At 40.5% G+C, this 27533-nt stretch overlaps 1 protein-coding gene across 3 annotated transcripts; it reads left to right on the top strand.

Moving 5' to 3' along the window:
* ZHX1 (zinc fingers and homeoboxes 1) lies at positions 1-27533 on the top strand. Of its 3 annotated transcripts, none has more exons than XM_069854614.1 (3): positions 1-138; positions 16199-18585; positions 25907-27533. In XM_069854614.1, the coding sequence occupies exons 2-3, from the start codon at positions 16415-16417 to the stop codon at positions 25920-25922; spliced, it is 2187 nt and encodes a 728-aa protein (XP_069710715.1). In that variant the 5' UTR covers positions 1-138; positions 16199-16414; the 3' UTR covers positions 25923-27533. The 3 variants fall into 3 exon arrangements, with proteins under 3 accessions (XP_069710715.1, XP_069710714.1, XP_069710713.1); XM_069854613.1 differs by having other exon boundaries at positions 16199-19562; XM_069854612.1 differs by having other exon boundaries at positions 16199-19591.

Genomic DNA, 27533 nt, shown 5'->3' with positions numbered 1-27533 from the left:
CGAGCTCTGACGCTCGGCTCTCCCCTAGATCGCGATGCACAGCGCTGGAGAGCGACACCGGCTGCGATAAACCATGTGATGGGGGCAGTTCTGGACCTCTGGAAGGGCTCGAGCGTCGGCAGCGGTGAGCGCTGTCTGGTAGGCGCTTGTGCTTTATGTCTCTGCTGCTCGGGCTCTGCTGGGTCACACAGTTAACGGGAGGATGGAGAGGCGCGCTTAGCACAAAGCGTCATGGAAAACGCTGCGGGCTAAGATGTCTCTTGTTCTACAACGTCTAATAGGTGCCGCTTATTTTTAAAATGGAGATGGACGGGGAGCGCGTTGGTCCAAGTGCATATAAATACAAGGAAAAGGTTGATTTTGTTATGAAACTTGTTACGTGTAAAGAACGTATTCCTATAGTTAACGGAATGCGGGAGGAATTTTAAAAGCTGTGCTGTTGGTTTTGACCAGCAGTCTGTTTTTTGGTTGCTTTTGCATAGAAGGATTTCATGTGGAAAAAAAAGAAAGCTTGTGAGCACTTCCAGAAACAACCTGCATGATGCAAACTGTCCTGAATTACCACCTCTTTGAGCAAGCAGCATCATTTAGAAAAGACTTGTGTTACTGTCTGTAAACGTTGCCAGCAAGGCAGCCTGTTTCGCTTGTGCTGTTAAATGAATTCCCCTGAATTGTGCTGTTAAATGAAGCGGTTCAAATAGATGCTATTTTTCATAACTAGAATGATTTGCTTTTAACTTCAGGCTAGTGGTTCTTGTGCCTTTGCTGGAGCGAAAAGCCCTCTGCTTGTGTGTATACAATTGTTGTCCCCAAAGTTGTCTTTGTAAAACACAGCAGGTTGAGCTGGAGCTTTTCTTTGTGAGGCAGACTTTTCTACTCTCTTAATATTTGTTATGACCCTCTTTGGATTATTTCCTCTCTTGCTACACCCTTGATGCCCTGTGCCTGCTTTAGCTGGATACAGTGGCCTGGTGCCCAGCTTTAATGGCTGTCATTTGTCACTATTGGTTAATACTGGAATAGACAATAGTTATCACTGTGTACCTGTAGATCATTGGAGACTGTTAGAGCTGCATATTGAAGTTCTGCCTTTTGTAGATTTCTCAGTAATGAAGAATTTCTAACACATAATGGGTTTTGTACTATTTTGGGATTCCTTTTGTTCCTAATGTACCAAAAGGACTGTTTCTTGTGTTTTTTGCTTCACCGAGCAGTCTGTAGCATTTCACTTAAGCTCATTGCTATCCTTGAGCATTCATCCTACTTTTCCCTTTGTTTTTGAATGTAGTCTGACAGAAAGGATTAAATTTTGGTTCATATTTTCATTTAGTTATGATCAGTCACTCTTTGTTTGGATATGACTTTAGAAGAATATTACTTAAAGAAGTCATTTATCTTTGAAGTCAGATTCTTTTCTCTGGCCCAAGTTCTGGATTTTTTGTCCAGCTTTATGAAAGTGGAACTTCTGAAGTGGCAATTGCTTATAAACTGAATTTTATTCTGTCTGTACGTAATAAATATAACCAAGGCACAATAACTGGTAGCTAATCTATGGCTAATCTTTATTTTGGTCATCAGTTTCTCTTGACCTTCAAGCTGAGGTCTAGTTAAGAATTCCACCATGTTAAATTTGGTATTTTTATTTTTTCTAATTTTTTTCTAATTTTTGCACGTTGCAAAACTCACAGAATGCTTTCTTTAGTGTCTGTTAATTAAAAGTCCTGTGTGGTAGCACTTTTGGGGTCATGGGGGAAGGTTCTGAACATTTTTAGCTGAGTGCATGGACATGCTGTTTTTTTCTGTGTATTAATGGTCAATATTCCCTCTCCTTGTGCTTTAGATGCAGGGTCATTGATCTGTAAGTGTCCACAATGGTTTGCTTCTGAGCTGTCAGTTACTTGTTTACAAGTGATGCAGTTTTCAATATACTGCCATTTCCATTTCTCTTTTGTTTACTTGCTCTTTCCTAAATAGGCAGCAATCCTGTGTCTCCACCCTAAGTGTGAGTAGCATCACCTTTGAACATATACCTATAAGAATATGATTTTCTGTTACTGGTATTAAGTTCCTGATATTGTCAAATTAAGCATTAAAGCAGCTTCTTTCTTCAGGCTGTCAAAGTGATATGAACACTTATGTTTTCAGCTTTATTAGTATTATTATTAATTCCAATTTATTGTCCTTATTCCAATTCATTGTCTCTCATTTTTTTCTCTTTTTTTCAATTTCTTTTGGCTAGTTCAGGACCTTCCCAAGTAGTCTAATCACATTTACGTATCCTGTACCAACCAGATAGCATTTTGTAGTTCTGTAGCCTCACATCACTTTAACTGATGGTTCATTTCCAGTTCTGTTACCTTTCTGTAAAGGGACTGGAAGGAACATCAGAAGGTCCACTGAAGATTTTTTCTTATCCTTCAGAGTTCGGTGAACTGCACCATATTTCATAGAACAGTGTCTCTACAACCAATGGATCCTTTTAACCAGCTTCAGAAATCACCCCAAATTGAGGAAAAGGCAGCTGTTGCTTGTGGGAAGATGTGTACCGCTTTTTTATTGTTAAGACCTCTGGGATCATAGTAAATGTTAAAGGTTCAATAGAATTTAGTGAAAAAGAGTATGATCTGAAAAGGCAAGAACTGGAATGCAGAGTAAATTTATTATAGCATTGAAATGATAAAAAGAGCGGTGTCATGCCAAAGCACAGAAGCTAGGAAAATTGCTGATGACTAACAGAGGGACAGATGTTTTGATCCGAGAACCTTTAGGAAAAACGGTGAAGAGCTTTCAATATGCTACTTTTTGCATTCCTTAATTGATATAAAAAATAGCAAAGACCTGAATGTTGCAAACCTTCTTTATCAGCATGACCTTTGCTTGTCCCTAACAGGTCTAAAGGAGTTCAGTAGACTAAATTTCCAAACAACTGGCTTCAAATTGTGTTTGGAGCCATTTAAGAAAGTGAGTTTGGTATTTGAGGTTCACTCTGTGCACCTTGGCCTTCCCCAGTGGCATTTTGCCATGTGTTGCTCACCTTCCTTACCTATAGGTCTTACTAGGAGCTGAAGGAATTTAACACGCTGCCAGAGGGCCCACAACTTGAAGTCATTTCTCAGGCACGCTTTGAGGCTGGCAGTTTTGCTTAAACAGTGGGCAGACAGAACTGTGTAATGAGGCATGGATAACGCCAGCCCTTGCTTGCTGGCAAAGCCAGTATCGTTCTGTGAATGTTGTGAGTGGCAAAGTCACAGAATCAGACAGACAGAAATGAGGTCCTGAACTTTCTAATGGTTATGGTAAAGTTCCACATGCTCAGCACTATGAATCTTCAAAGCATCTTATGAACCACATCTGTTGGATGGGGAATAACTGTTAGCTTACGATGGATGCTGTGAATCGGGCAGTAATTTCATGCAGGTTTTAACGGCTGAATCCCTGTTCATGGGTTATGAGTGTTGATTATTTTAACATTGTCTTACCTTACAAAGGTGCTGACAACTTCATGGAAGTGCATGTTTGTGTAGTCTGAAGCAGTCTTGGTAGAGGTCTGTTAAGCTTGACTTCACCAAAAGTTGACGTGTATTAGCCTAAAGAAAACATTATACTAATGTGATTGCCTTCCTCCCTGTGTTGCAATGGAAAGATATGCTCTGTATGTCAAAGTACTGTTGATTTTAAAACTCTCCTCCTGGCTCTGTGCATGGGTGTAAGGCTCTCTTCTGGAAATTAGGTCAAAATGAGATCTAGGAATGTTTTATGTCCTAAAATGAGTAAAGGGGACACTGTGGGGAAGGAGTCAGGAAAGAATGATTATTACTTCCTGGGCTGTAGAAATCTGTGAGTTAAACCTTAGTTACATCTGTGTGCGTCTTCAAAAAGTCCACGTTCCTCGTTAATCTTTAGAATATGTCCAATGCAGAAAAATGTTGTCTCTTTATACACAGCTCATCTGCCTTCAGCAGCAGCAGCAATTGGAGCTGAGGGCACTCTGCAAATTGGAGCTGTATGAGGAGCAGTTAGGCACTTGACAGCAGTTGCCAAGTGAGCTGTATGGAGCAAGCGTGAAAACTCAGGGGTTTTTGTTCCTCAGTAGGGTTCTCGGAAAGATCTGAAACACATCTGTAGTTTGGGTGGAATTTTTTGAGCATTCAGCATTGCACAAGGTCCAGCCTTGTTTGAAGTGTCGAGTACTTACAACACACTGTCCTCTAAATTACTCAGTGGGGATCTGGACTGGCAAAAGTTTCACCATACCTGGAGTATCACATGAGTTCAAGTTTTTGTGCATCGATCAATTTGAGGGATTGGTGGCCATACAGGATCCCTGCTGCCATCATAGGTATCTGTTTCAATATGGTACAAATCCACACAATTTTACTCCCTGTATCTTATGAGTGTTTAAAACTTGACTTCTTCACATGTTTCACTTAAATTTGTTGGAGGAGTTTGTAGGTGAGCCAAGACCTGATTTTTTTATTTCATTTTTAAGAATGAAAGAGACTAATTTTTTTTTGTGAGATGATTACAGCTTTAGGTGTTCGATCTTACAGTCCATAAACATTAATTTTAAATCTGATTCTTGACAAGTAGTGCTTGGTCTGGGGGGGCTTTTTTCTTTTGGTTTGTTTTCTTTAATTCTATAGCTCTTTTGTTCCTCCAGGGGAAAAATAAGGCCTTGCTAATATCCAGTGTTTGGTTTGTTTGTGGAAAGGAGGGAAGAGGTGAGAAAAAAGGAGTAATACTTGAAGTAAACTAAGTTTACTGTTTGCACATATAGTAAATAGCCACACACACGCATCCTTAGAAAAATATATAATAATCGTTGTTTATACTGTTTAGAAAGGGGGAAGCTTCACATTACCATATACACTGAAATTTTACTTCAGAATCCTTTGCTTTGAAAGCTTCCCAGTGTGTCAGTATTTGTGTGGATGCTGTACAGTGCGGACACCATACCTTGTGGTCACATACGCCTCTACTGACAAAGAGCGCGCAGTTCTTGGATTGCACTTAAGCCTGAATGCAAATGGACACCAGCTAATTCCAAGGGCAGAATTTGCGGATATATGCTCCTTTATTTGAGTAAATATTCTGTTTCTGAGTGTAATTCTCATGAAGTTAGTATCTGTAAATTACTGGACAGGAGCCCTCTTCCTTGCCAGGCAACGTTTTAGGTCCAGATGCTGCAGAGAGCTGACTGGAGAGAGGGTCAGGCTGAGAGTGAGAGCTTGTTGGAGGGTTGGGACTTCAGGTTGCTTTGCAATGGAGCAGTTTCTCTGCACTACTCTGTGTAGAAAGACTCAGGCATATCCACCCAAAGCAATGAATGGCTCAGTCAGCCATTTCGTCTTCAGATACCCTACCCTCCAAAACAAATACTAAAAAAGATGATGTAGGTTTTGGCCCATGCATATCCCAGTGATTCCCACTGATTAAGTTGATGCTTATAACTGGAATCTAGACAGCCTGTGTTTTGTGAAATATAAGTATCCCTTTTCGTTTTGGTGGAGGAAGTTACAAGATTTATATAGTCCCTTTGATATTTTATTTAACCCAATAACTGCTTGGGAAGGAAAGAGTCTGTTCAGTTACCTTTGTCCTAGATTCAGATTTAATATCTAATGTTCAGATGAAGGGGGGTTGATCTTTATTCTTAATGATTCATGCTGCCTCAAAGCACAGTGGTTTCTAGTTGTGTGCTGCCTTTCCCACTGGGGGATGCAAACAAAAGAACAATAATTTCAGACTCCTCCTTCAGTTTCCAAGAGAACCTTAGCTGCTCAGGGATAGCTTTGAATTTTAAAGGCATTTTTTCTTCTAAATTATCTATTGATTGCACACAAAATAGCAGTGCTGTAATATGCAATTTAGAACAAATGCATGACGGTGCTCATTTGCTTTTAATGCTGCTTTTTCCAGCAGAAAAACAAAAAGTGGATTCTGTTCCCATAAACCAGTCTTGCAAAATCTGTACAAACATTTAGTAGTCTAGACAAAATATTCTCACCCGGCCTTAGCTTGATGATGGCAAAAAAAAAAAAAAACAACCAAAAAAACCTCGCAATCAAGCTAATAATTGTATTTGGCTGTCAGAAAAGAGAAAGAAAAGGCGGTGAGGGGGGAGGAAAAGCAGCTTGCCCCAGGCTAGTGAACCAGTAACATTTTGCTGGAGCTGCCTACAACAGATGTAACTTATTCGCATGGGGTTTCCAGGGCTGCCTGTTCTCTTATACTAAACTTGGATGGTCTCATAAACATTTTCTTTGAGCACCACACCCGAGTCGGATCCTCGGCTCTTGTAATTTGGTTGATAGTAATAATGACAGTAGCCATGGCTTGGCTTGCCTTGCCTCTCCTTACCAATTTTTGTATTCCCCTCTTTCTTCCCAGATATCATTTAACTAGTGCTTTAATTCAAAAGCAGTCCTGATATATGGGAACTGGCATAAGTGATTGGAGGCAAAATGGTTTAAAGTAGGTGATTTAATCATAGTTTAAATCTGTATGTAGGGAACCTGGGTTTAAATAATTTCTTCTAATCTTTGTGCTTTTGATAGATTTCATAAATGGCAAATTATTCTCATTGTTAGATATCGTGGTAGGTCACAGAGTTTTGTTTTGAAAAGAGATAAATCATATTTGTGAGTGTTTATTTTATCAGTCCATTATCTCAACATACACTCACTCAGAGTATTAATTTTTACTTTTTGTCATTTTCTTAGAAAATAGTGAATTATGCATGTCTTGTTTTTCAGATAACGATTAGTTCCTGTTACTCCAATTCTATGTCAAGCTGCATTTGTTTGGAAATCAATATTAAATTAAAAATTCCCCTAAACAGCATAACACGTTTCTATTATTCATTAGACTACTGTATACATTTAGAATATCTAAGAATACATTTATTCAAGCATTACTGTTTTTTTAAAACCTACAGATTAATGAGGCAAAATATGATACTTTTTTATACTTACTACACTAAATATGTTGTTTCTGTGATGATATCTCCATGTTTGTTAAGATTTTAGCGCTGGCAGAGCTCATGCTTAGTCCTGAATTTGAGATCTTACAAACAAGACACTTCTGTCATTCGGGAAATAATTTGTATCTTCTTTAAGTGCAGATTCTGCAAAGCAAGTGTCTGCCTATAGGGTTAGTCACTGACTGCTGCTAATTCAATGTATGCAATGAGAATTTCCAGCTTGGTTAATTGAGACAACTTGCTTCTCAAAAATAATAGTTATATGAACTAAACCTGTCCATTTTAATACTGAGGTTTTTTGCTCAGTGCTTTTATTCCATTAATAAAATCTTCTGTATTTACAGTTAGAACAGTACTTTAGGCAGTCATCGGTGCTGTTAATGAGGATGACTGGTTAATGTTAATAAGTTAGATAGGCGTTACTCATAGGAGGGAAATGTGTTCAGTGTTTTCTTGAATCATTAATGTAGATTAACAAAGTGTTTCTAACTAAAACTGATTTTCATTTTCTTACTCTAAATAACAGGAAGATATAATACTCACTCTTCCTTCTCCCCAATCAACTCTGATGCTGTCCTGTTTTGTGCTGTATCTTTTTTTAGGCTTTTCTGTTGCTTCTTCAATGTGTTTTATCAATACATACAGTATTTTTAAATAAAATTTTTCTGCCCATTCTTGTTTCAGTCAGTGAGAGTATGATTTTGACCCTAGGATATTTATGCAGCTTTAAACTACCTATTTATTTTAAAACAGAACTGTTCTGATTTTTTTATGGTATTTAAATCCAGCGCAAAAAAGGGAAGTAACCTCACAGCTATTCATTTTAAGCACAGTCTTTTGCTTATCTACATACTGTCCACTTAAATCCTCTTGTGCTAATCTTCCACCATTATGCTTATTCATGAGAGAGTGAAGCTGGGGAGTCAGTTTTCAGTACTCCGCACGTGAGAGTTTTGTCTGTCTTCTGCAAGGGTTGTTCCTGTGACAGGCAGCTCCAGCAGAGCAAGGCAAAAGGTGCAGCTTCCAGCTTGCCTCAACCAGTGGCTCCTAAAGTGAGGGGTTTCCTCTCAAGCAGGGCTCTGAGCAGTTAGGAGAGGGGTCACATCTTGTGGAAAGTCAGTCATGAGATGAGGTTCACAGCCAGAGTTTGGGGCATGAGCCTGGATAATGGTGGAGCAGGGGACCAGTTGGGTGAAAGACCTGATGGCTCTTCCTGGTTTATTTTACTGCTGCTTTGAAGGTCTGTCTTTAGGTGAGTTGGGAGCGGTGTGGGACTGCATTGTTGGGTTCCTAGTCCAGCAGCGCTTGTGAAGTAGAATGTGTTCAACACGGTAACTGCAAACCCCCAGCTCCCTGTACTGTGGGCTGGGAGACTTGTTCTGGTCTGCCAACTCGTTAAGACCCTTCATTATTCCACGGTAACTTGAGTACACAGTCATCTCTCTGACTCCTGCAGGTGACCATAGGAGATTCAGCTTTTTATTCTGCATGTTATACTTGGAAAGCTCTGTAGTCCCCTATCTGTTACCTTTTTTTGTCACTGGTCTGATTGGCAGTGAACAATGTTTATCCACTCTGAATGCATGATGGAGGGGGGAGAGTGGGGGGATCAGTCTTTGTCACACACAGAATACAACATTATCTCCCACAGAAATCAGCAGGAACATCTCAGTAGTACAGTACGGGGCTCAGCAGGGAGATGGAATCAGGTCACTGTTGCAAATAAAAACGTTTTGCTTTTCACAAAGGTTAACTTGGTACACAGTAGTATCTTACTAGAGAGTTGAGACCAGCAGAGAGTGTTTATGCAGGCAGCTTGGGCTGTCTCCTTCTTTTTAGTTATAAGTTGAAACATCCCAGAATCCAGAGGAGAAGGGCTAGAGTAGAAGGGACTTGGTGGAGATCATCTAGTCCAGCCTCCTGCTCAAAGCAAAATTAACTGTGAAGGTAGACAGGGTTGTTTGGAGTCTTAACAAGTTTTGAAAACTTACAGGGATGGAAAGTCCTGAAAGTTCCCAGCAGGTCTCCAGACAACTGGTTGAGGTACATAACCAGTATTGAGATGCTGTTACTATACATAACTGTGCCCCAAGGTGATGTTCATCTGTAGCAAACCAAGAGTGTGTTGGTGTTGTAGTGAGAGGCAGGTAAACCTAGGCTAGCTTGACAGCCTTATCCTGGTCCTGGCAGTGATTTTGTGCTGCATTGGCAATACCTGCACTTAACGGTAGTGATCAAGTACCCTGAATATGTAGAGGGGAATTTGAGTGTTGTATTTGTGTTTTGAAAGTTGGTTGGATCAGGTCAGAGGATAATACCCTGAATAACTTCTGTGAGATCAGCTGTGCTTGCAAGCATGAACACAAAATTTTTCAGCATCTCTCCAGTATGGAGAATTCTGTCAGTCGGGACTTGGTGAATTCTTGGTTGTGTATGTCCTTAATTTATGTGATTCAGCTTACAATAGTAAAGCTGTTACGTGACACTGGTAGCGTTCTGGAGGCACATTAAAAAGCTTTCTTAAAATATTGTCTCTGAAGTCACTTCTTTTACTTCCTAAGTGGAGAAACAAGTCACATGGCAAAGAGGATAAAGGACTTCTAGTGCACTCTGTGGTCCTTGACCTTTTCACGAAGTGGTATCAGTGTTAAGAGGCTGGAGGAGGCTTTAAGGAAGTCGTGAGGTGAGAAGTGAGTGGATCAAGGGCATGCAGAAGAGGCTCTGAGGAAACACATGGTGGCCCAAGTGGTAGAGCAGGCTCTGGAGAGTAGTTGCAGTCTTGATAACATGACTTGAAGTCTTCACCTTGACATGTGCTGACCTAGGTCCATGCAATAGAACTGTAATATTTTTTTTTTACTTTTCAAGTGACACTCCAAGTCCTTGTTTTTCCCAATTCATAAAACATTGGTTCATACAAACACTGTGTTTATATATTAATTTGAGCATTTTGGGATCCTTTCAAAGTTACTGAAATTATGGGTCTGTACCCTGGTGTATGCAGGTCTACATGTAGGTGTGGAGCATGTAACAGTGTTCCTTAGTGTCACCTGGTGAGTCCTTGTTTTCAGTTTCTTACGGTGATTGAAAGGAGAAATTCCCACACATTGTTTCTGTTTGGAGGCTGCTGTTGTTTACTGTTCCTTGACTTTTGGGGGAACATTCAGTAGTTTCTAAAGCAAAATTAAAAGTGAGGAGGGAAGCAAGGAGAAGAAGAGAGGCAGTCTCAATGTAAAAGCTGTATATTGTCTTCCTTTTTATGAGCAACTCTGTGCCAAGGGGAACTTTAAATTTGGCAGGAATCAAGCCCTGAGGTCTGAGAAATGCGTTCTGCTGGTTAAAAAAAAAAAAAAATTGGCAGAATTATGAGTCATAATGTATCGCCACCTTTTTGTATCTGGGGTAGTACTTGCAGTTTTGTTACCTGCCCTTGATCATGCTTTTATGCCTGTCATGCACACTTGCAGGCCACTTTAAACCACCTGTATTAAATGGATTCTCCTCTTCCAACTGTCTAGGTTCTTGTATGGGCATGCATCAGTGTAGTCCTTAAGCTGCCTTGCTCCTGCAAATGCCACTGGCCTAGCAGGAGGTATAAAAGCACTGGGAGCTGGTATGACCTGAGACCTAGTCCTGCTTGTTTAATGGTAGAGTTCTCCCAATACTGTTAATTGCTCTTGAGAAGAGATCATTTTGCTACAGTGACAGGCAAATATTAATGAAAGCAGATAGCAGCTGATTTGAAGTCTGGTTTCCCATGTGACGAGGGCGCTTACGGTTAGATGCAATCCATGGAGAAAGAGGAGAGGAGAGGGAGGCAATCTGTGCTGGGCTGTGTCACCTTTTAAAAGCGCCAGGGTTCCTGTGTAGCGTGAAGGATGATTAGAGAGTGAGTCGGGCTATCTGGCAAAACAGACCATCTGTAGGACTGCTGCTTTGGCCTTTGAAGAAGCTGAAAGGTGTCTGGGGACTCAGGCTTCAGGAAGTGAAAGGCAGGTCTTGTACTTCCAGCACTAGCCCAGGGCCTGGGAAAACCAAGGTCTCTAGAAATTTTTTGTCTAGGAAAAAGAAAGTCAGATTAAAGTGGAAAGGAACATTTTGTGAAATCATGGCTGTACCAGATTGTTTCATTTTACAGAAGGAAATCCTGAGTGAATAAAACCTTTTTGTTTTGACATTTTAAGAAGAAACTTTTTGATAAACAGTTTTTAAAATTAAATAATTTTTTACTGTTCTGGTTTTTTAAAAAGCCAATATGAAACATTTTGTGGCTTGAATTGAGTGTTTTTTCAACCCTGAACACGTTTAAATATCTTTTCAGGTCAATAATTCTTCCTCCTTTCCTTTTCCTGTTTAACAGCACAGCAAGCAAAACAAAACAGAGCTGTAACTATGCAAAAAAAGTATCCCTAGCTCTGCTGCCATTTTATTTGGTATGATAAGCTTTTACACGAGTCTGGTACTCAATTTCAGGAATAATCATGCAAAGGTGCCTGATGTTAAAAGTACTGAGTGCTCACAATTTTAATTTAACACTTTAGAGGTCAAAAAGAAAAAAAAAAGACCTGCCTATGTGAGGTTTGACTGCCAAGGTGACCAGATCACATAGCAAATAGATGCTTGTGTGACTGAGGAGCAGAGACACACTATATATGTTAAAGGTACTTCTTCATCAGTGCACCCATGATTAAGTGCTTGTCATTTCTATGTAGCTTTTGTGTTATTAATGGTTATGGCTTCATGTATCAAAAGCAATGGCATAAGTTGCCGTGCTAACTGTAGTGGCACCTGGATGATTTTCTGTAATGGAGAAAGAGAATCTGGGTCATTTAGTGGTCAGTTCTGGCTTGAAATTCTGAAGTTGACTGTGTTGGAATCTGCTCATAACCCTTCAAAACCACTGGGGCTAAAAGGTAACTGGGTAGGTCTAGTTGCATGTCCTGTGGCTCCTTTCAGCCTCTGCTGGTCTTCACGTTGGCTTCCCAGTGCTCAGGTGCCTTAGAGCTGTATGTGGGCAACTGTGCAACAGCTTCTGGTACACACCTACCTTAGTGCAAAGTGTAAGGCAGCAAGGGCCCTGAGTATGCCCCTGTTTTGTAGTACACACAAAATCACAAAATCCTGCTAAAATGAGTTTGGCAAGTTTTGCTCCTGTGTTGAATTTGAACCAGAATCAGGTGTAACTATTGCAGGATTTATGTAGAGATTTGGCTTTATTTTGGAGCTGTAAGCAGTAATGCCCTGTGAACTTCGCACATAATGAACAACTGAAGATAAAGGCACTATAAAACAAAGTTCTTCACCCTTCTCGCTGAGAGGCAGCACAGATCAAAGCAGATTAGCCTTGACTGAGATCTGTGCAGAATGGTTTTTGACATGGATGCGTCTGCTCTAACTGGTAGTAGTTAGAAAGGCTTCTGTCTGCATTTAGAAAATATTTATATAAATCTTTATCCAAATCTGCTATAGGGGCAACTTCAAATGTTGAATTCCACTCTGGATAATAAAACTGTCTTTATAATTATTAATGAATTGGGATTATTTATGGAGAGCAATGTCCTGAGCAAGTGTCTGCTCAAACAAGAAAATATAAGACCCTGGACCTTCAAAAAAGTTGCCTGCCCTTTCTTTTTTATGTTCTTGGGAAAATGTCTTGTTTCATGGGCTGGTTTTGCTAGGAATGTCAATTGTATGAGAATCTGAGGTAAAATTACAGAAGGGGATTGCAGAGAGAGTCTTGAGAGATCAAGAGTGCAATTAATTGTAAGTTTTTCTCTGGATTCTTTCATAAAGCAAACAACTGGGATATTCACTGCAAATCACATTGCACAATATAATTTCAGTATTAATAGTGAAGGATAAAATACAATCCAGATAAAAAAAGAACATCTTAAACATTGTTAAGTCATGTATTTGACTGTGAAGTATGTAGGGGACAAGCCAGAGCAATCTCACAACCGTTAGTGATCATCTCCAGGGTTTCATGGAGGCCTTGCAGGACTTTAGACAGGCAAACATAGTACCCACTTTCAAATGAGGGGCTGAGCAGAGGAGAACATGTAGGGAATTGCAGGTGGGTCAATGGATCTTCATTCCCAGGATGATACAGGAAGAATTTACTAAAAAATCTGTCTGTAAGAACCTAGAATTGTAACGAGGTTCTTAAAAAGGTGGATTTGTCAAAACCAGACCAAGTTAAACCAGTTTGATTGTGTGTTTTGCTGGGGTAATTGGCCTGCTGGAATGGGGTGTTGCAAACCTTACTGAAGTCAGGATACACGATGAGTTCCCACATGGCATTCCTGCAAGCAGCACAGGAGAAGTGTTATAGAAGAACTGTAGTACAAAGGTGATGCATAATTGGTTTGATAAATCTACTTGAGTGTGAGTTTTCATAATCCCCTGGTAAACTGAGAGAGCACGTCAAGCAGGGTGCCACAGATGGAGCAATCCCATTAGTGCCAAGGAGGAGTGAGCAGAAGTTTCTGTAAAGTCTGTAGAGAAGGGAGACTGGGAAATGTTGCAAGCATCTGGCTTTGAGATTTTAGTGAATGCTGCCGTAGCTCTTCACAGCCCTGAATTAAACAGGATTTTTGAAATCACAACATCCTTTTAAAAAAAAAAAATCTTACATAGTATAGTCAGAAGGGCGTAAGTGCAGCTTTTTTTGTCTGAGGCCTGCTCACATCAAAGAAACGTGTTGCTAGGTTGGTAAACAGTGGAGGGATTGTGTAATCTGCCTGTGCACTGTGAGCAGAACTGAACCATAGCAGACAGAGATGCGATACAGAGATTTGAGCCAAATGTGAAGTGTGCAGGTGATGCAATTGCACATGGTCCTGTGGGCTTACAGGCACTGTGAATACTGTTGGGTGGATGAGAGGATAGGAGAAAAACACATTGATTTGTTGGAGAGGTTTCCCACTTTATTTATTATCTCTACCCTTATCTCAAATATGCTTGAACACTGTATGTCAGGCCAAATGTTGCTTTCAGTTGTGCTCTTTGCCATCCCAGAATGGGACCTTCAGCAAGCCCTTACTCTGGCTTGGGCTGCCTTCTGTCTAGATCCTCTGTGCTGCGGATGAGGCACTGCAGAGTACCACAGATGCTTCTCAAACTTCAGCTTCAGTCAGCAGAACTAGCAGTTAAGTAGCTTTTGAAAATGGACATTACTGGCATTTCTGAAATTTTACTCAAGATTGCAGAAAGATTAGGTAATACCACCCAGCTCTTCCCCCAAGAGCGTTGCTCAAGATTTGAGTCTTGGCGGTTGTCTTTCTTTTGTGAAGAGCCTGCTAGCCCCACAGAACAGCAGTACGGATAAGAATGTTCTACCTCTTGTCTTTCAGGGCTCTGAGGCACATGGATCCATTTAGCTTTGCTTCATGGTTCTCTCATGGCTAAGATAAGTGAGATGGCCTGCCATACATAGCTTGTATATACATAAATAAACACATTTTAGACTTCTGTGCAGTTGTACAGACTCCTAGCATTAATGTTTAAAAGAAGGATGTCTTTCAACTCCAGGACTATTCAATATTTGTCATCCTGTAATGATGATTAACCAGGATTTATTGAGCATTGTCAGTGTCCTTAATGCCGTGTAACCATATCCTTGGCATAAAAAGCCTATCATGTCAGGCTGTGCACTTTGGATATAAGCATGGAAGTGGTGCAGAGGGTGACTCTTATAAACATTTAGGGAGGATTTTTATGATAAAGTGAGGCAAGGCACACACTTTCAGAAACAGCTTATGGAGCAGCACTGGCTGGTGGCTGTGGATGAACACTTTTGTCTTTTGCCTGAGGAAAAAATGGGAAGCTAAGAATTATTTATCTTCCTCCATATCCACAGCCTCTGCCCTCCCATAATAAAAAAAAAAAGAATCATCTTATTGTACGGTGAAAGAGAATATTTCTTTCCCCCTTCCCATTTCTTCCTTTTACACGGTCCTTTTTCCTTTAAGACTTTGTCATGAACAAAGCTAGCCTTCTGGTTTTTAACATGTTGCATGCTGTTCCCTGTCTAAACCTTCTGAAACGGCTACTCAGTATTCCCTTTGAACTTGTGCTTGTCCTCGCTTTGGGAAGTAAATGATGTTCCACTGTCTAAAAATTCATGTACCTGTGGGATTTTGATATAAGAAAACGGTGCTTGATTTTATTTCAGGAAGAAAACTATTGCAGAGTTTATAACCTTCTGCAGAAGTTTGTGCATAATTTCCAACAGACTAATGGTCTCTGTGGGGTAAAATTCACTCCATTCTATGCTATTTAACATTATATTTATTCTCCGAATTTCTGTAGGCCTCAACTTTATTTGGTGGTGCTTCAGTTTTTCTTAGAAATGGACAAGGAATTCTAAACAGAGAACACAGTTTTGTTTGGCTTCTGATTGCTGTATCAATCTTTAATGCTTTTTCTTTCTGGTACAGTTCATGCAATCAATTATGTCCCTGTTAATGCATAGAGGCATGAAAACAGATTTTAGTTAATTGCCATGTGGTAGCAATCAACTTTTATTGGTTTGGGATTGGTCTTCAATTAGAGAATGACATTTGGGGAGCTAGGAAGAAAGGATAATCATCTTTTGTCTGCCAGAGTGCCTTAAAAAGGAATTGTTCTGCCTGTTTCCAGACTTGGGAGAAAGTTTCTGTACATGGTCGTGCTTGTATAGGTAATACAATAAAAAAACACTCTAAACCTGCCTCTTCTTGGACCCTTCACATCCTCTGACATTAAAGATGTGACTGGGTCAGTAGTGGAGGTGTCGTACTGGAGTCGAGTTTGTGGTAGGAAGGGCTTGAGCTCACGGAGCAGTTGGGAGAAGTTGTCATAGTATAAGGCAAAGCAGTCCGAAGACAAGACTGCAAAAATTATGTAGGACAACTGACCTCAGGATTGTACTAAGCAAAAGCCTTCTGGAGAAAGGGAAACAGTCAGCAAGTTACCTGTTTTTTACACCATTCTGTGTTTTATGTCTTTCACTGCTTTGACAAAAACCTGTAGTAAGAGGATTTCAGCCTGTAGTAAGTGGATTGGATTTTGCCTTTCTAGCTTCAAGTATCCCTTCTTGGAATGGATCTGCTGGTTTCAGGGGATGAACGGTGGCATACTGAACCCCAAAGGGCTGAAATACCTTAAGCCATAATATATAGCAGAACAGAATTTACTCTTTAAATTGCACTAATTCCACTGTCTTTTTTACTACAGGTGGTGGATGTGGACTTTAAAACACCGTGTCTCAACATCTCGTCCTCAACTATCTATATTTAATCTGATTGCACTACAAAAGAAAAGCTGCTAATAGGATAAATGTTGAGACTTTACAAGAACTGACTTGAAGTACTGAAAGCCATTATTATTAATCAAGAAGAGCTTGAAGCAAAGTCTGTATCTGACCAGTCAGTATCATTTCCACAAACAGGCATGGCAAGTAAACGAAAATCAACAACACCGTGCATGGTATTAGCCAACGAGCAGGATCCGGATCTAGAAACGGTATCAGACTTGGAGGAAGTACCTGCACTCGCACCAACAGATAACCCTACAGCAGAGAGCGTAACAAGTGATGAGGATGTTCATGAGGGTGGGGATTCAGACAATCAGAAAAATACAAATAAGGTAGAAGGTGGTTACGAGTGTAAATACTGTACTTTTCAGACTCCAGATCTCAATATGTTTACTTTCCATGTGGATTCAGAACATCCAAACGTAGTACTAAATTCATCCTATGTTTGTGTAGAATGCAATTTCCTTACCAAAAGATACGATGCACTCTCAGAACATAATTTGAAGTACCACCCTGGAGAGGAGAATTTTAAATTGACCATGGTGAAACGTAATAATCAGACAATCTTTGAACAAACAGTAAATGATCTCACTTTTGATGGGAGTTTTGTTAGAGAAGAAAATGCTGAACAGGCTGACTCTTCTGAGGCCCCCTCTTCAGGGATCTCAATTAGCAAAACTCCTATTATGAAAATGATGAAAAATAAACCCGAGACTAAACGGATTGCTGTTTTCCACAATGTAGTTGAAGACATTCCCGGTGAAGAAAAGGGAGCTGAAAATGAGCCAAACTCTGAAGAAGTAGTAGAAAACCCACTGCCAGCAGTCTCTGAGTCAAAAGCAAGCCATTCGGTTGTTTGCAGTGCAGCAGATGTGGCAGGTGCGGTAGTGGCTCCAGCACCAGTGCTGCAGCCCGGGGTGGCACAGGTTATAACAGCTGTTACAGCTCCACAGAACTCAAATGTGATTCCAAAAGTCCTGATACCTGTTAATAGCATTCCAGCTTATAATACTGCTTTGGATAACAATCCTCTTTTGCTTAACACCTACAACAAATTTCCATATCCAACCATGTCGGAAATCACTGTTCTTTCCACTCAAGCTAAGTACACTGAGGAACAGATTAAAATATGGTTTTCTGCCCAGCGTCTTAAACACGGTGTGAGCTGGACGCCAGAGGAAGTGGAGGAAGCAAGGAGGAAACAATTTAATGGCACAGTGCATACTGTGCCACAGACAATTACTGTTATTCCTGCGCACATTTCTGCCGCTAGCAATGGTTTGCCTTCTATTTTACAGACATGCCAAATAGTTGGTCAGCCAGGACTTGTTCTCACTCAAGTTGCAGGTGCAAATACGCTACCAGTAACAGCCCCAATAGCTTTGACTGTAGCGGGAGTCCCAAACCAAACACAGCTACAGAAGAATCAGATTCACACTGCTCAGCCTGTTGCAGAAACCAAGCAAGTAGCAGCTGTTCCAACCCCTCAGCCTATCAAAAATGAGTCCACGCTAATGAACCCTGACTCCTTCGGCATCCGAGCAAAAAAAACAAAGGAACAACTGGCAGAATTGAAAGTCAGCTACCTTAAAAATCAGTTTCCTCAGGATTCAGAAATTGTTAGACTTATGAAAATAACAGGCCTGACTAAAGGAGAGATCAAAAAGTGGTTCAGTGATACACGCTACAATCAAAGAAACTCAAAGAATAATCATGGGATTCATCTCAACAGTGATTCATGTGCCACCATTGTTATTGATTCGAGTGATGAAATGAATGAGTCCCCAACGGGAGTCACTTCACAGAGCAAGTCATCATGGAGCGCTTTTCCTGATTTCACCCCACAGAAATTTAAAGAGAAGACTGCTGAACAGCTGCAAGTCCTCCAAGCGAGTTTTCTGAATAACCCTGTCCTTACTGATGAAGAGATGAATAGATTAAGAGCCCAAACCAAACTGACCAGGAGAGAGATTGATGCCTGGTTTACGGAAAGAAGGAAATCAAATGTCTTGAAGGAAGAGGGAGCAGACTTGAATGAGAGCAATGCTGGCAGCTCAAAAGAAGAGGCTGGAGAAACATCTGTGGGAGATGGAACAGCAGGAGCAAAATCAGGGAGTTCCACTTCAAGCAAAATAGGCAAAAAATCACCAGAGCAGTTGCACATGCTTAAAAGTTCCTTTGTCCGTACTCAGTGGCCATCTCCACAAGAATACAACAAGCTGGCAGAAGAAACTGGGCTCCCAAGATCAGAAATTGTGAGCTGGTTTGGAGATACTCGCTATGCCTGGAAAAATGGCGGATTGAAATGGTATTATTATTACCAGAGTGCCAATCCGAACAGTCTGAATGGCCAGGGCTTTTCAAGAAAGAGAGGGAGAGGAAGACCAAAAGGGAGGGGGAGAGGGAGGCCTCGGGGGAGGCCTCGGGGAAGCAAGAGGTTAAATTGCTGGGACAGAGGGGTGTCTGTCATAAAATTCAAAACTGGAACAGCAATCCTAAAGGATTACTATATGAAGCACAAATTTCTTAATGAGCAAGACCTTGATGAACTGGTAGCCAAATCTCACATGGGATATGAGCAGGTCAGAGAGTGGTTTGCAGAAAGGCAAAGAAGATTAGAACTTGGAATAGAGCTGTTTGATGAGAATGAGGAGGAAGATGAAATGCTGGAAGATCAGGAAGATGAGGAAGAAACAGATGATAGTGATACTTGGGAACCTCCCAGACATGTTAAGCGTAAACTTTCAAAATCAGATTGATGTGCAATATTGGGGCCAAAAGCCTGTGAATTTGGTTTGATGTTACGGTGAAGAGCCAGTTGAATTTTCCTGGCCTTCAGTTTAACAAGCACCTGCTTTGCATCTTCCTTGCACCTAAAAGAACGTGGGCAAGATGCTACCTGTGCAGGCAACAACTGTTCACTTCCTAGCTACAAGAGATGGACATCCTCAGGCCTAGCCTAGGACATGGGGTTATAAATCGGATCCAGTTCGGCTCCTCCTCTTCCACGTTACTGATGGGAAGGTTCATGTTCATCCTTCGTGTGACTGCTTCTCAATATTTAATTGCCTTATGTTAATTCCAAAAAAACACAGACACATTTTTTTCATTGATGTAGGAGAACGTTGCCTGCTCGTGAAGGAGGAAAATACAAAAACCTAAGATGTCTTTTTGTGAGCATCGCTTCACCTGTGAGGTTTCAAGGCCTGGGTTTATTTCTGAAGGAAAGAGTTCAAAACAAAAGAGAAGGGGAAAATTGTAACAAAGGAATCTGTGAAGCTAGGGGTGAGGATTGCTTGGTATAAGAAAAAGAGGTGATATTGGCACCTTTTGCGTATCTTCAGAGTGTTTTGCGTTTACAGAACTTGTGCTGAAATATTTCTTGTTGATAACTATGAGCTAATGAGTCTAATGTTAGAAGATGCTTTTTGTTACATTATTCAGTATATCCTACATCAATTTAATTTAAATGCCTGGCAGACTTGATGCAGTTGATAGTAACATTCATTTTTTAGCTTGTGCTTTCTTTCCTCTGTTGGAAATGCTAAGAAAAGCGTATATTTCTACCTTAAAAGAATAATTTCATGAAATCTTACACTGAATTTTAAGGTAAACGTGAAGTGGAAACTTCTAGAAGTCATTCAGAGTTGCTTTGGAGTTTGTAAGAATGCACAGATACAGGGAAGAAAAGCGTCTTTGAGTGGCAGTAAGAAGGGTTTTCAAGTAAATTGTGGCAGTGTTTATTTCTCAAACATGGCTTTTAGATGCTTAGGACTGATAAACATACTAGTGTTTAATTGTTCTTCAGCGACAGCTCAGTTGAATGATTTGTGTGCAGGTTTAGCTTAAATTCATCTTAACAGATTGAGCTCACCACTACGCTGATTGTTTTTAGGGCTGCTGGGTGAACACATTTCTTGTAGAGGTGGTTTGATCTGCCTGAACTGAACTCCAGAAATAGTTTAATCTGATAGAAAACATCTACATCTTGAGTGTTTTTAAAACAGAAAAAAAAGCAGCCATTTAAGACATTGAAATCATAGTAGAGTTTGAATTACCAACTTAAAACCAGTGGACCAAATTCATGGAAGTAAGTTTAGGCAGATGTCTGGCATCCTAGAGAACTGCTACTCCAAGGAAGAGTAGTTTTGTGTTCCTGCTACTGTTGGTCTGCCTTTTTTAGGGCTAAGTTACTTTATATTTAGGTGTCAAAAGATGGTGAATTGGTGCTGCTGTTGCGAGCATTGTGGCAAGGATACTAGCAGTCTCCTTTTGTAGATCTGCAGTATATTCTCTGAAGGCTTCTGTGCCTGGTGACCAATGCGAGAGAGATCAGTGCAGAGAAAATGTGTCTTAAGGTTTCCACTTCTCTAAGAACCTAATCTGGAATTACTTTTTCTTCCTCACTGTGATAGCTGTCAAAAGACCAAGAAAGTACTTTTAGTTATGATTTTTGGAAGCAGAGCAGTCCCGTGTTAGATCTGTTTTTCATACCTCATAGTAGGTGAACCCCAGGGAATGACATCTGAGAAAAAAAAAATACTGATAACTGGCATTCCTCTCTGGACACTTGTAGCTGTCCTTCTGCTCCCAGTTTGAACGAGCTGCCTGAGTTGCAGAAGGATGTTCTGTGTGGAAGTCATTTACCAGAGCTTGTCTGAGTATTTGAGTTTGCTGGAAACTAAAAGGTAATGGCTTTTGGTATGTGACATGGATTTGATGATTAAATGATTTCCTGGCTTCTTAGACTCAAATCTTTGAGGCACAAAGTAGCCAGCAGTGCTCGAAAGGACTAGCCAAGAATCCCTCTGGTTAACTTGGAGATGGGGAAGAAGCAAAACCATACTGTCAGCATATTTGACTGGAGTGCTTCTAACTGGAAGGGAGGTGGTGTATCTGTCCTTTTCAGCATTGACTGCTGCATGTAGGTGGGAGTTATTCTTGTTTGGCTGGGAGTGGTATGGAGAGGCTGTTGTAGATGTCAGCAGATACAAGAAATACGTTAGCGTCAAGCTCTGCTGGGAACACAGGGTCAAAAATCAGTTCTTGTCGAGTGGGAAAGGACAAAGCTAGCAGAGAAAGAGATGCTATTTTTAAGTTTAAAAAAATATTAAGGAAAATCCTTAAAATCCTTGGGAATATGCCTCTAGCAACCAAAATCTGGAATTACCTTAGTCCTTAAGGTTGACCCAGAATTAATTTTCTTAAAAACCCCTGAAAAACGCAAACAAACTAGCAACCCGTGCAAATAAACATCTGCATTTTTTGTTAACAGAGACTGCATTTATGCTAGCATTAAATGTGACCTTCTTTAAAAGATGAGAAAAAATGAAGACCAGAATTGTTGATATGATGTTGATATGGGAAAATTTTTCCATTTTGGCAGTGTTCTGTTTCATAACACTCAGCTTCATTGGTAGATCTTAGCACATCTGGCCTGAAAAACACAGGAAGAGGAAATACATTGTTTATCAGACTAAATATAGTTGGATTGGATGCCTTTCAATAAAATGGTCAGAGATGGCGGCTCATGTATACTGGGCCACATTTTCAGTTGCTGGAAATATTAGTTCCCTATATTCCAGTGTTTCTAATAGTATTTAAAGCCCATTGAGGAACGCAGTCTCTTTGCAGAATATACAGTTTAAATTAAACCACGTGCTCTGGGTTGGTTAATTAAGGATGCAGAGTACACTTGTTTCCTTTGGGCTGCATGAACGTTGTAAGCCTTTCAGTTGTGCCAAGGATCAGAAAAATCTGGGTGGGTTCAGCCTAAAGAGAGCAGTTGTATGCATTCATTATTGCTCGTAATCTGTCTGTTATTTCTTTTTGAACAAACTGAGTCTGTTAACAGTTTATTTCACGTTTACAGCATGAGTATATTTGCACTGTGTAAAGAGAGAGAGGGATACTCTTTCCAGAGGCCTCCCACATCAAAACTAACAGGAGCAGCATTGGAAAGAGCTGTTAGCATGCTAGTCTGTTTTATCTGTGAATTGTGGTTGTGGCTGGTGGGGACTCAAAGCTGCTGGTGACAGTGGTTTAGCCCAGATTCATCTCAGCCAACCTTAGGCTGCTGTGCTGCTTACCTCGGTGCCCAAGGCATATTCTGTATTCACCTGAGGGAAACAGAAATCGCACAGTGGTTGGAGAGGTTATGTACGACACCTTCTCATTCTACCAGTTACATAGAGGAAACTTCCTGAACTTCAACATATCAAGGAGTGTCTTAATTTAAGGTGAATCTGAGCATTACTGTGCTCACCAGCAGTGTGTCCCAGTAGCCTGGCTCCCTCTTGTAGCAGGGTGTTTTGGAAGCCACTTGGTCTGAGCTATGTTGACAGCGGGGAAGGAAGGGGCAGGAAAATACCTCTACCCTGGGGTGAGTGTCCATGTGGGAGTTTGATGATTTCCCTGCTCAGTGAAGAGCTGTGCGTAGGTGAGCCTGTGGTATGTTTTCTGTATTTCTGTCAAGCTTCACCTCTTAGGTTTGAGGTAGTCATGAGGCCTCTGTGATTGCCGTTGACAGTGAGATGAAGAAACTCTTCGATCTTGCTCAGGTCTTACCTCTAGGTAGCTGGTTTGTTCTCAGTCTTTGTTGGGAGCAGTTTCAGAACTCAGCTGTAAGCACCAGTTCCTTTAGAGCTAAGGCAGAGCTTTCTTCTTCATCTGATGTTTCTGCCAGGAGCACATGATCTGCTGTATCTGGAATTCAGCTAAGGAATAAAGATAATCCTCTGCCAGAAGGGAGAGGGAGAAGGGCTAAAAGAAAGCAAACACTGTCACAACCAGGTGAAGCATGTGGTATCGCTCTATTGCACTGCTTCATGGCATGTTTCGCTCTTGCTTCTGAGTTCACTGAAGGAGCATGGTTCCATCTTAAATAGTGCTGTCTTCCCAGTATCAGCCTTTCACTTACCCCAAGGTTAGTGTTTGTTGTAAAAAGAAAGTCAAACCTGTTCCTCCCTGGAGGGTTGAATGAACTAAGAGAGTGCTGGCTTGTAAAAAGTAGAAAGAAGGGAAAACGCAGAAGTTTAAAGGCTCTTGACTTTTGCTTGCCCTTCAGAATTCACTTACCTGCAAGTTAATAAGCAAAACAAGTTTTACTCTTGCTCTTCTGACAGAACAAGTAAAGTATTGCAATCTCTCACTTTTAGCACATGGAAATCACTGCTTTGTTTTGAAAGCAAAGGAGAGGAAAGATATCCTGTACCTCATTATTAGAATTTAGTGGATGATCTCTAATGCACGCTATAGTAAATGAGGCCGTTCCCTTTTTAGCCCTGTCTGATTCCATTGAAAAACTACTTTTCCATGACATTGTATGCAGTATTGTGATTGGAAGGAAGCTCTTGCAAAGCCCTCACATGACATGAAATGATTTTTCTTATGCATGATTTGCTGACTTTGGGCAAAAGCTTATTTTCTTGCTTGCCAAGGAACCTTGAGGCAGACAAATGCACTCCCTTCTCTGCAGAACAGAGAAAATATTAGATTCTAGAGCCCATGCAAAGTGATTCATGACCTTATGCAGTTCCTGTAGGCCAGAAGGCCCAAAGGTGCAGACTGTCTTTTCCATTCTCCTCTGACATGAGAGTACAACAGTAACTGACAACTAAGCTGAGTTTAAGGTGGGGAGCATTTTCTTTTGCACTTAATGGAGTACTGTGTATTCAAGCTGGATGTCAGTATTTGCTTCTGTAAATAGGGCAGTATCCATTTGCGTCCTCCACCTGAGTTTCCTATCTGTCTATATTCATATCTCCCAAGGAGAGAAGATAATCTTTGAGTTCCTGTAATATTAAATACCCCATCCCTAACCTGAATACACACAAATAGAGTGCAATGAAATATAGCTACTTTGTTTGATTTAATTTATTTTTTTCTTGGAAAATTACTTTGCCTACATTCAGTAGTAATGAAAAGATAGTATTGACCATCAGAGAGCAGTAAAGCTGCTGAGAGTGTTTCATAATACCTGGGATTATCATGTAAATTAGCGGTGAGAAGGGCTGGCAGAGGGCTCTGTTTCCCAGCACTAAATAGTTACACCTGTATTCTCCATCAAGCTTGTTATATCCTAGGATAAGTAGATTTACCAAGTAGTCTGACACAAACTTAACTGGGTGAAGTTACTTGAGGTTTAGTGATGTATTGAAATTCTGTAGGAAGAGATTTTAAAATGAAAGTTGTAACAAAGTGAAAAATCCCCTTAATAGCTACCTATACACACCCAATAGCTCAAATTTCTGTCATTTTCAGACCTTTAAAAAGGGGGATTTTGAAGTACAGGTGGGTTACAGCCAATATTCTCAAGTTTAATGGTCCGAGCTTTGGGGAGGGTTTTGTCTTTCTGTGGTGAAGAGCATCTGCACTTTTTCAGTGGATAGTCATTGCAAAACAGACTGACACAACGTTGTAAAATGTGGAGTGGTAACTGAGGATCCCATCACACTTTTTATAGGTTAAGCTGGGATTCATCTGATTGCGTGTTGATGTCCGCATTTGAGTGGCACACTGAAGCTAGTCGGTAAACCTAATGAATGCAAGCCAGCTCACCCCAAATGCCTGGAGCTGGTCAGAGGAACTGGACCCTAAACTCTGTTACACGTGGCTTGCAGGCAGGTGCTGACACTACAGACATCTGAAATTGGGCGAGATGGATCTATGCCGGAGAGTGTGCTGGCTGGATTGCAGCATGGATCTTTGTGTTGTGGTTAGCAGTGGTACTTAACTCTGCTTCCAGAGTTGGGAAGTGTGAGGCCCCTTTATTTTCACGTTTGTTTCTTTTAGCTTTTTGCTTTTATTTCTTTTATTCTAGAGCAGGTTGCACTACAGCAGTGTATAAAGTAACTGATCCTTGGTTATAATACTGTGGCATAAAAGTGATTTGGGGTTTCTCAAGTATTTTAAGATATAAGATTGCTATATAAACGTTAGACTGTGTATAACTTAGAATGTGCTAAAACACATATTATTTGTGTCCCAGTTGATGAAAATATTTCCTAATGTTTATTCAATACTTGATACCTGTCATTAAACTTTCCCTAAAGAATCTGCTATACTGACAGAAGATTCAAGTCTTCATCTGTGATACGAAATGATCAACCACAAGAGCTCTGTTATGATTTCAAAATATTCCCCCTGCCTCCAGTTCCAGCTTACAAAAGTGTTTCCAGTTTTGCATAGTTGGCTATCTGCATGTTTGCTTACAGACTGTACAGAAATGCACTAAAACAAGTTGCCCAACCTGAGAAGGCTTTATATTGTATGGAAAATGTGGCACTAGGTACTTGCTCTTCATGTGCATGGGAGAGTTAGCAGGTGTCAATCTCGTTTACAGAAATGATGGCGCTTTGCAATTTTCCATAATATATTGCAATATATTTAAATGTCCTGTTTGACATGTGAAACTAAATTAAGTTAACACATTGTTATGTATTTGAAGTATGAGGAAGACGATTCACTAACGACCAGCAAGGTTTTTGGAAGGTGTCCAGTACATAGCCGTCTGTGTGATCCGTCTGGTATATGTGATGTTAAAGGAAGGAAGCAAGAATACTGTCTCTGTCTAGAATGAAGAGTTTCTTTTGAATGATGCAATAGCTTACAGTGTCTTTCCTTTGTAGCTGCCCAACGTGGTGAAGGGGAAGCAATTCTTGAAAAAGTTCAAGATAACTGGTTAACTGTGAATGGGCCTAATCTTTCGTGAAACCAAGAAAATTTTTGGACACACACAGGACTTGAATACTCAAAAGGATTGGAACTTAGTGTTGTGCCAAAGTTAAACTACTGCAGTTGGCAGAAGTTCTGCACTGTAAATAGAAGACTGATTAAAAGACAGCTCGTAAAAGAAGAAAAAAAAAAGTCCAGTTTTAATACAGTACATTTTTATTACATGATGGAAACATTCTGTTTTAGACCTTTTTTGAAGAGGCTTCAGTGACCACTAGATTTTGTCCTCTTATATTTTGTTTGGCCTAATTCTATATGTTCTAGTAAGATGGGCTTTATTGCCTGTGTTCTTTGATATGTGATTAAGCTTATAGCTTTGAGTGACCAAACATTTTACAGAGTAAAAGTTCTTAGAAACAGTATAACGTAACTGATATTTCTGTGTCTTATTTATCAGGCTCTGCACAAACTTGGAAAGTTGTGCTGGACTTGTACAACTCATTTATGGGAACGCAGCATACTTCTGGATATTACAAACCTAAGCCTTTGTGGCAGTACGGATCTTGTCTTTGGATTTATTTTTGTTATTTTTTTGAGGCAAAGAGACAAATGGATGCTGCTGTAAAATATTTGTAATATTGCCATTAATGCTTTCTGTAGCAATTACTGCTTTTGCTTCAACAGATAAAGAAAATAAATCAGAGATAGAAAAGTCCTAAAAGATGCTGGTAGAAGAAAGGATCAGTTGGGAACTTCTGGAAATAAACTTTGTACCAAAAATTTGAAAACAGAAATAATGGAATAAATGTCTCCTTACTGACTGTGTGTGGTTTTAAGGGGTGTTGTAGAAACCAGGAACTGTGTCTGCATAAAAGTGCACAAACCACATCATCTCAAATATATATGTTTTTTCTGTTAACACAAAACTGAATTTCTTCAATTCCTCAGCTGCATTGGATTTGGAGAACTGGCTTGTCAGGACAGCCAGCGTGAGGTCAGCTTCATGTGTGAGTCGGTACAGCTGAACTGTTCTGCTGTGTCAGCAGGCCAGGGACTTCCACGTGATTCTTCTCATTAAGGCAGATGCTCTTTATTATCACATTTAAAATATTTGGGAGGAGCAGAGGAGAGTAGGAACCACCTCCCTGCTGAAGCTTCTGTCATTTGGATGTCACGCTACATGGCTGCTTTTACCATGTGCCTTTTCCTCAAAGAAGGCTGTGAGGTGAGTGTTTTCTGTTGAGCCTTGACTTGCTGTCACTCAGAAGCTCTGGGCTGGAGGCAGTGTTATCTTCTTGCATCGGAGTGGTTCATCACACCTGTCTACTTCCAGCTGTTGCACTGCAAGTGGAGGGGCTCAACACCCAGTCTTCCCTGCAGGACATGGCATCGTGCCTACAGACCTGTCCCTGCCTAAGAAAAAGATAATTAAGGCGATAGAATCATTCCTGTGCTGTACCTTGTGTTAGTCATGAAAAATTACATCCCCGACTGAAGCAGTGACCTGTGCACAGGCCTGGAGATGAGCGTTAGTAGCTGGTACAGCTTGGTGTCTGGCCAAATATTTTTAGTTGGTTTGAG

The sequence above is a fragment of the Phaenicophaeus curvirostris genome, chromosome 3 (genome assembly GCF_032191515.1).
Source record: "Phaenicophaeus curvirostris isolate KB17595 chromosome 3, BPBGC_Pcur_1.0, whole genome shotgun sequence".
NCBI classification, from domain to species: domain Eukaryota; kingdom Metazoa; phylum Chordata; class Aves; order Cuculiformes; family Cuculidae; genus Phaenicophaeus; species Phaenicophaeus curvirostris.
This window is presented reverse-complemented; position numbering and strand designations above follow the sequence as displayed.

What these genes read in the sequence shown, in the direction of transcription:
- ZHX1 (XM_069854613.1), top strand. Translation starts at nt 16,415, where the DNA reads ATGGCAAGTAAACGAAAATCAACAACACCGTGCATGGTATTAGCCAAC.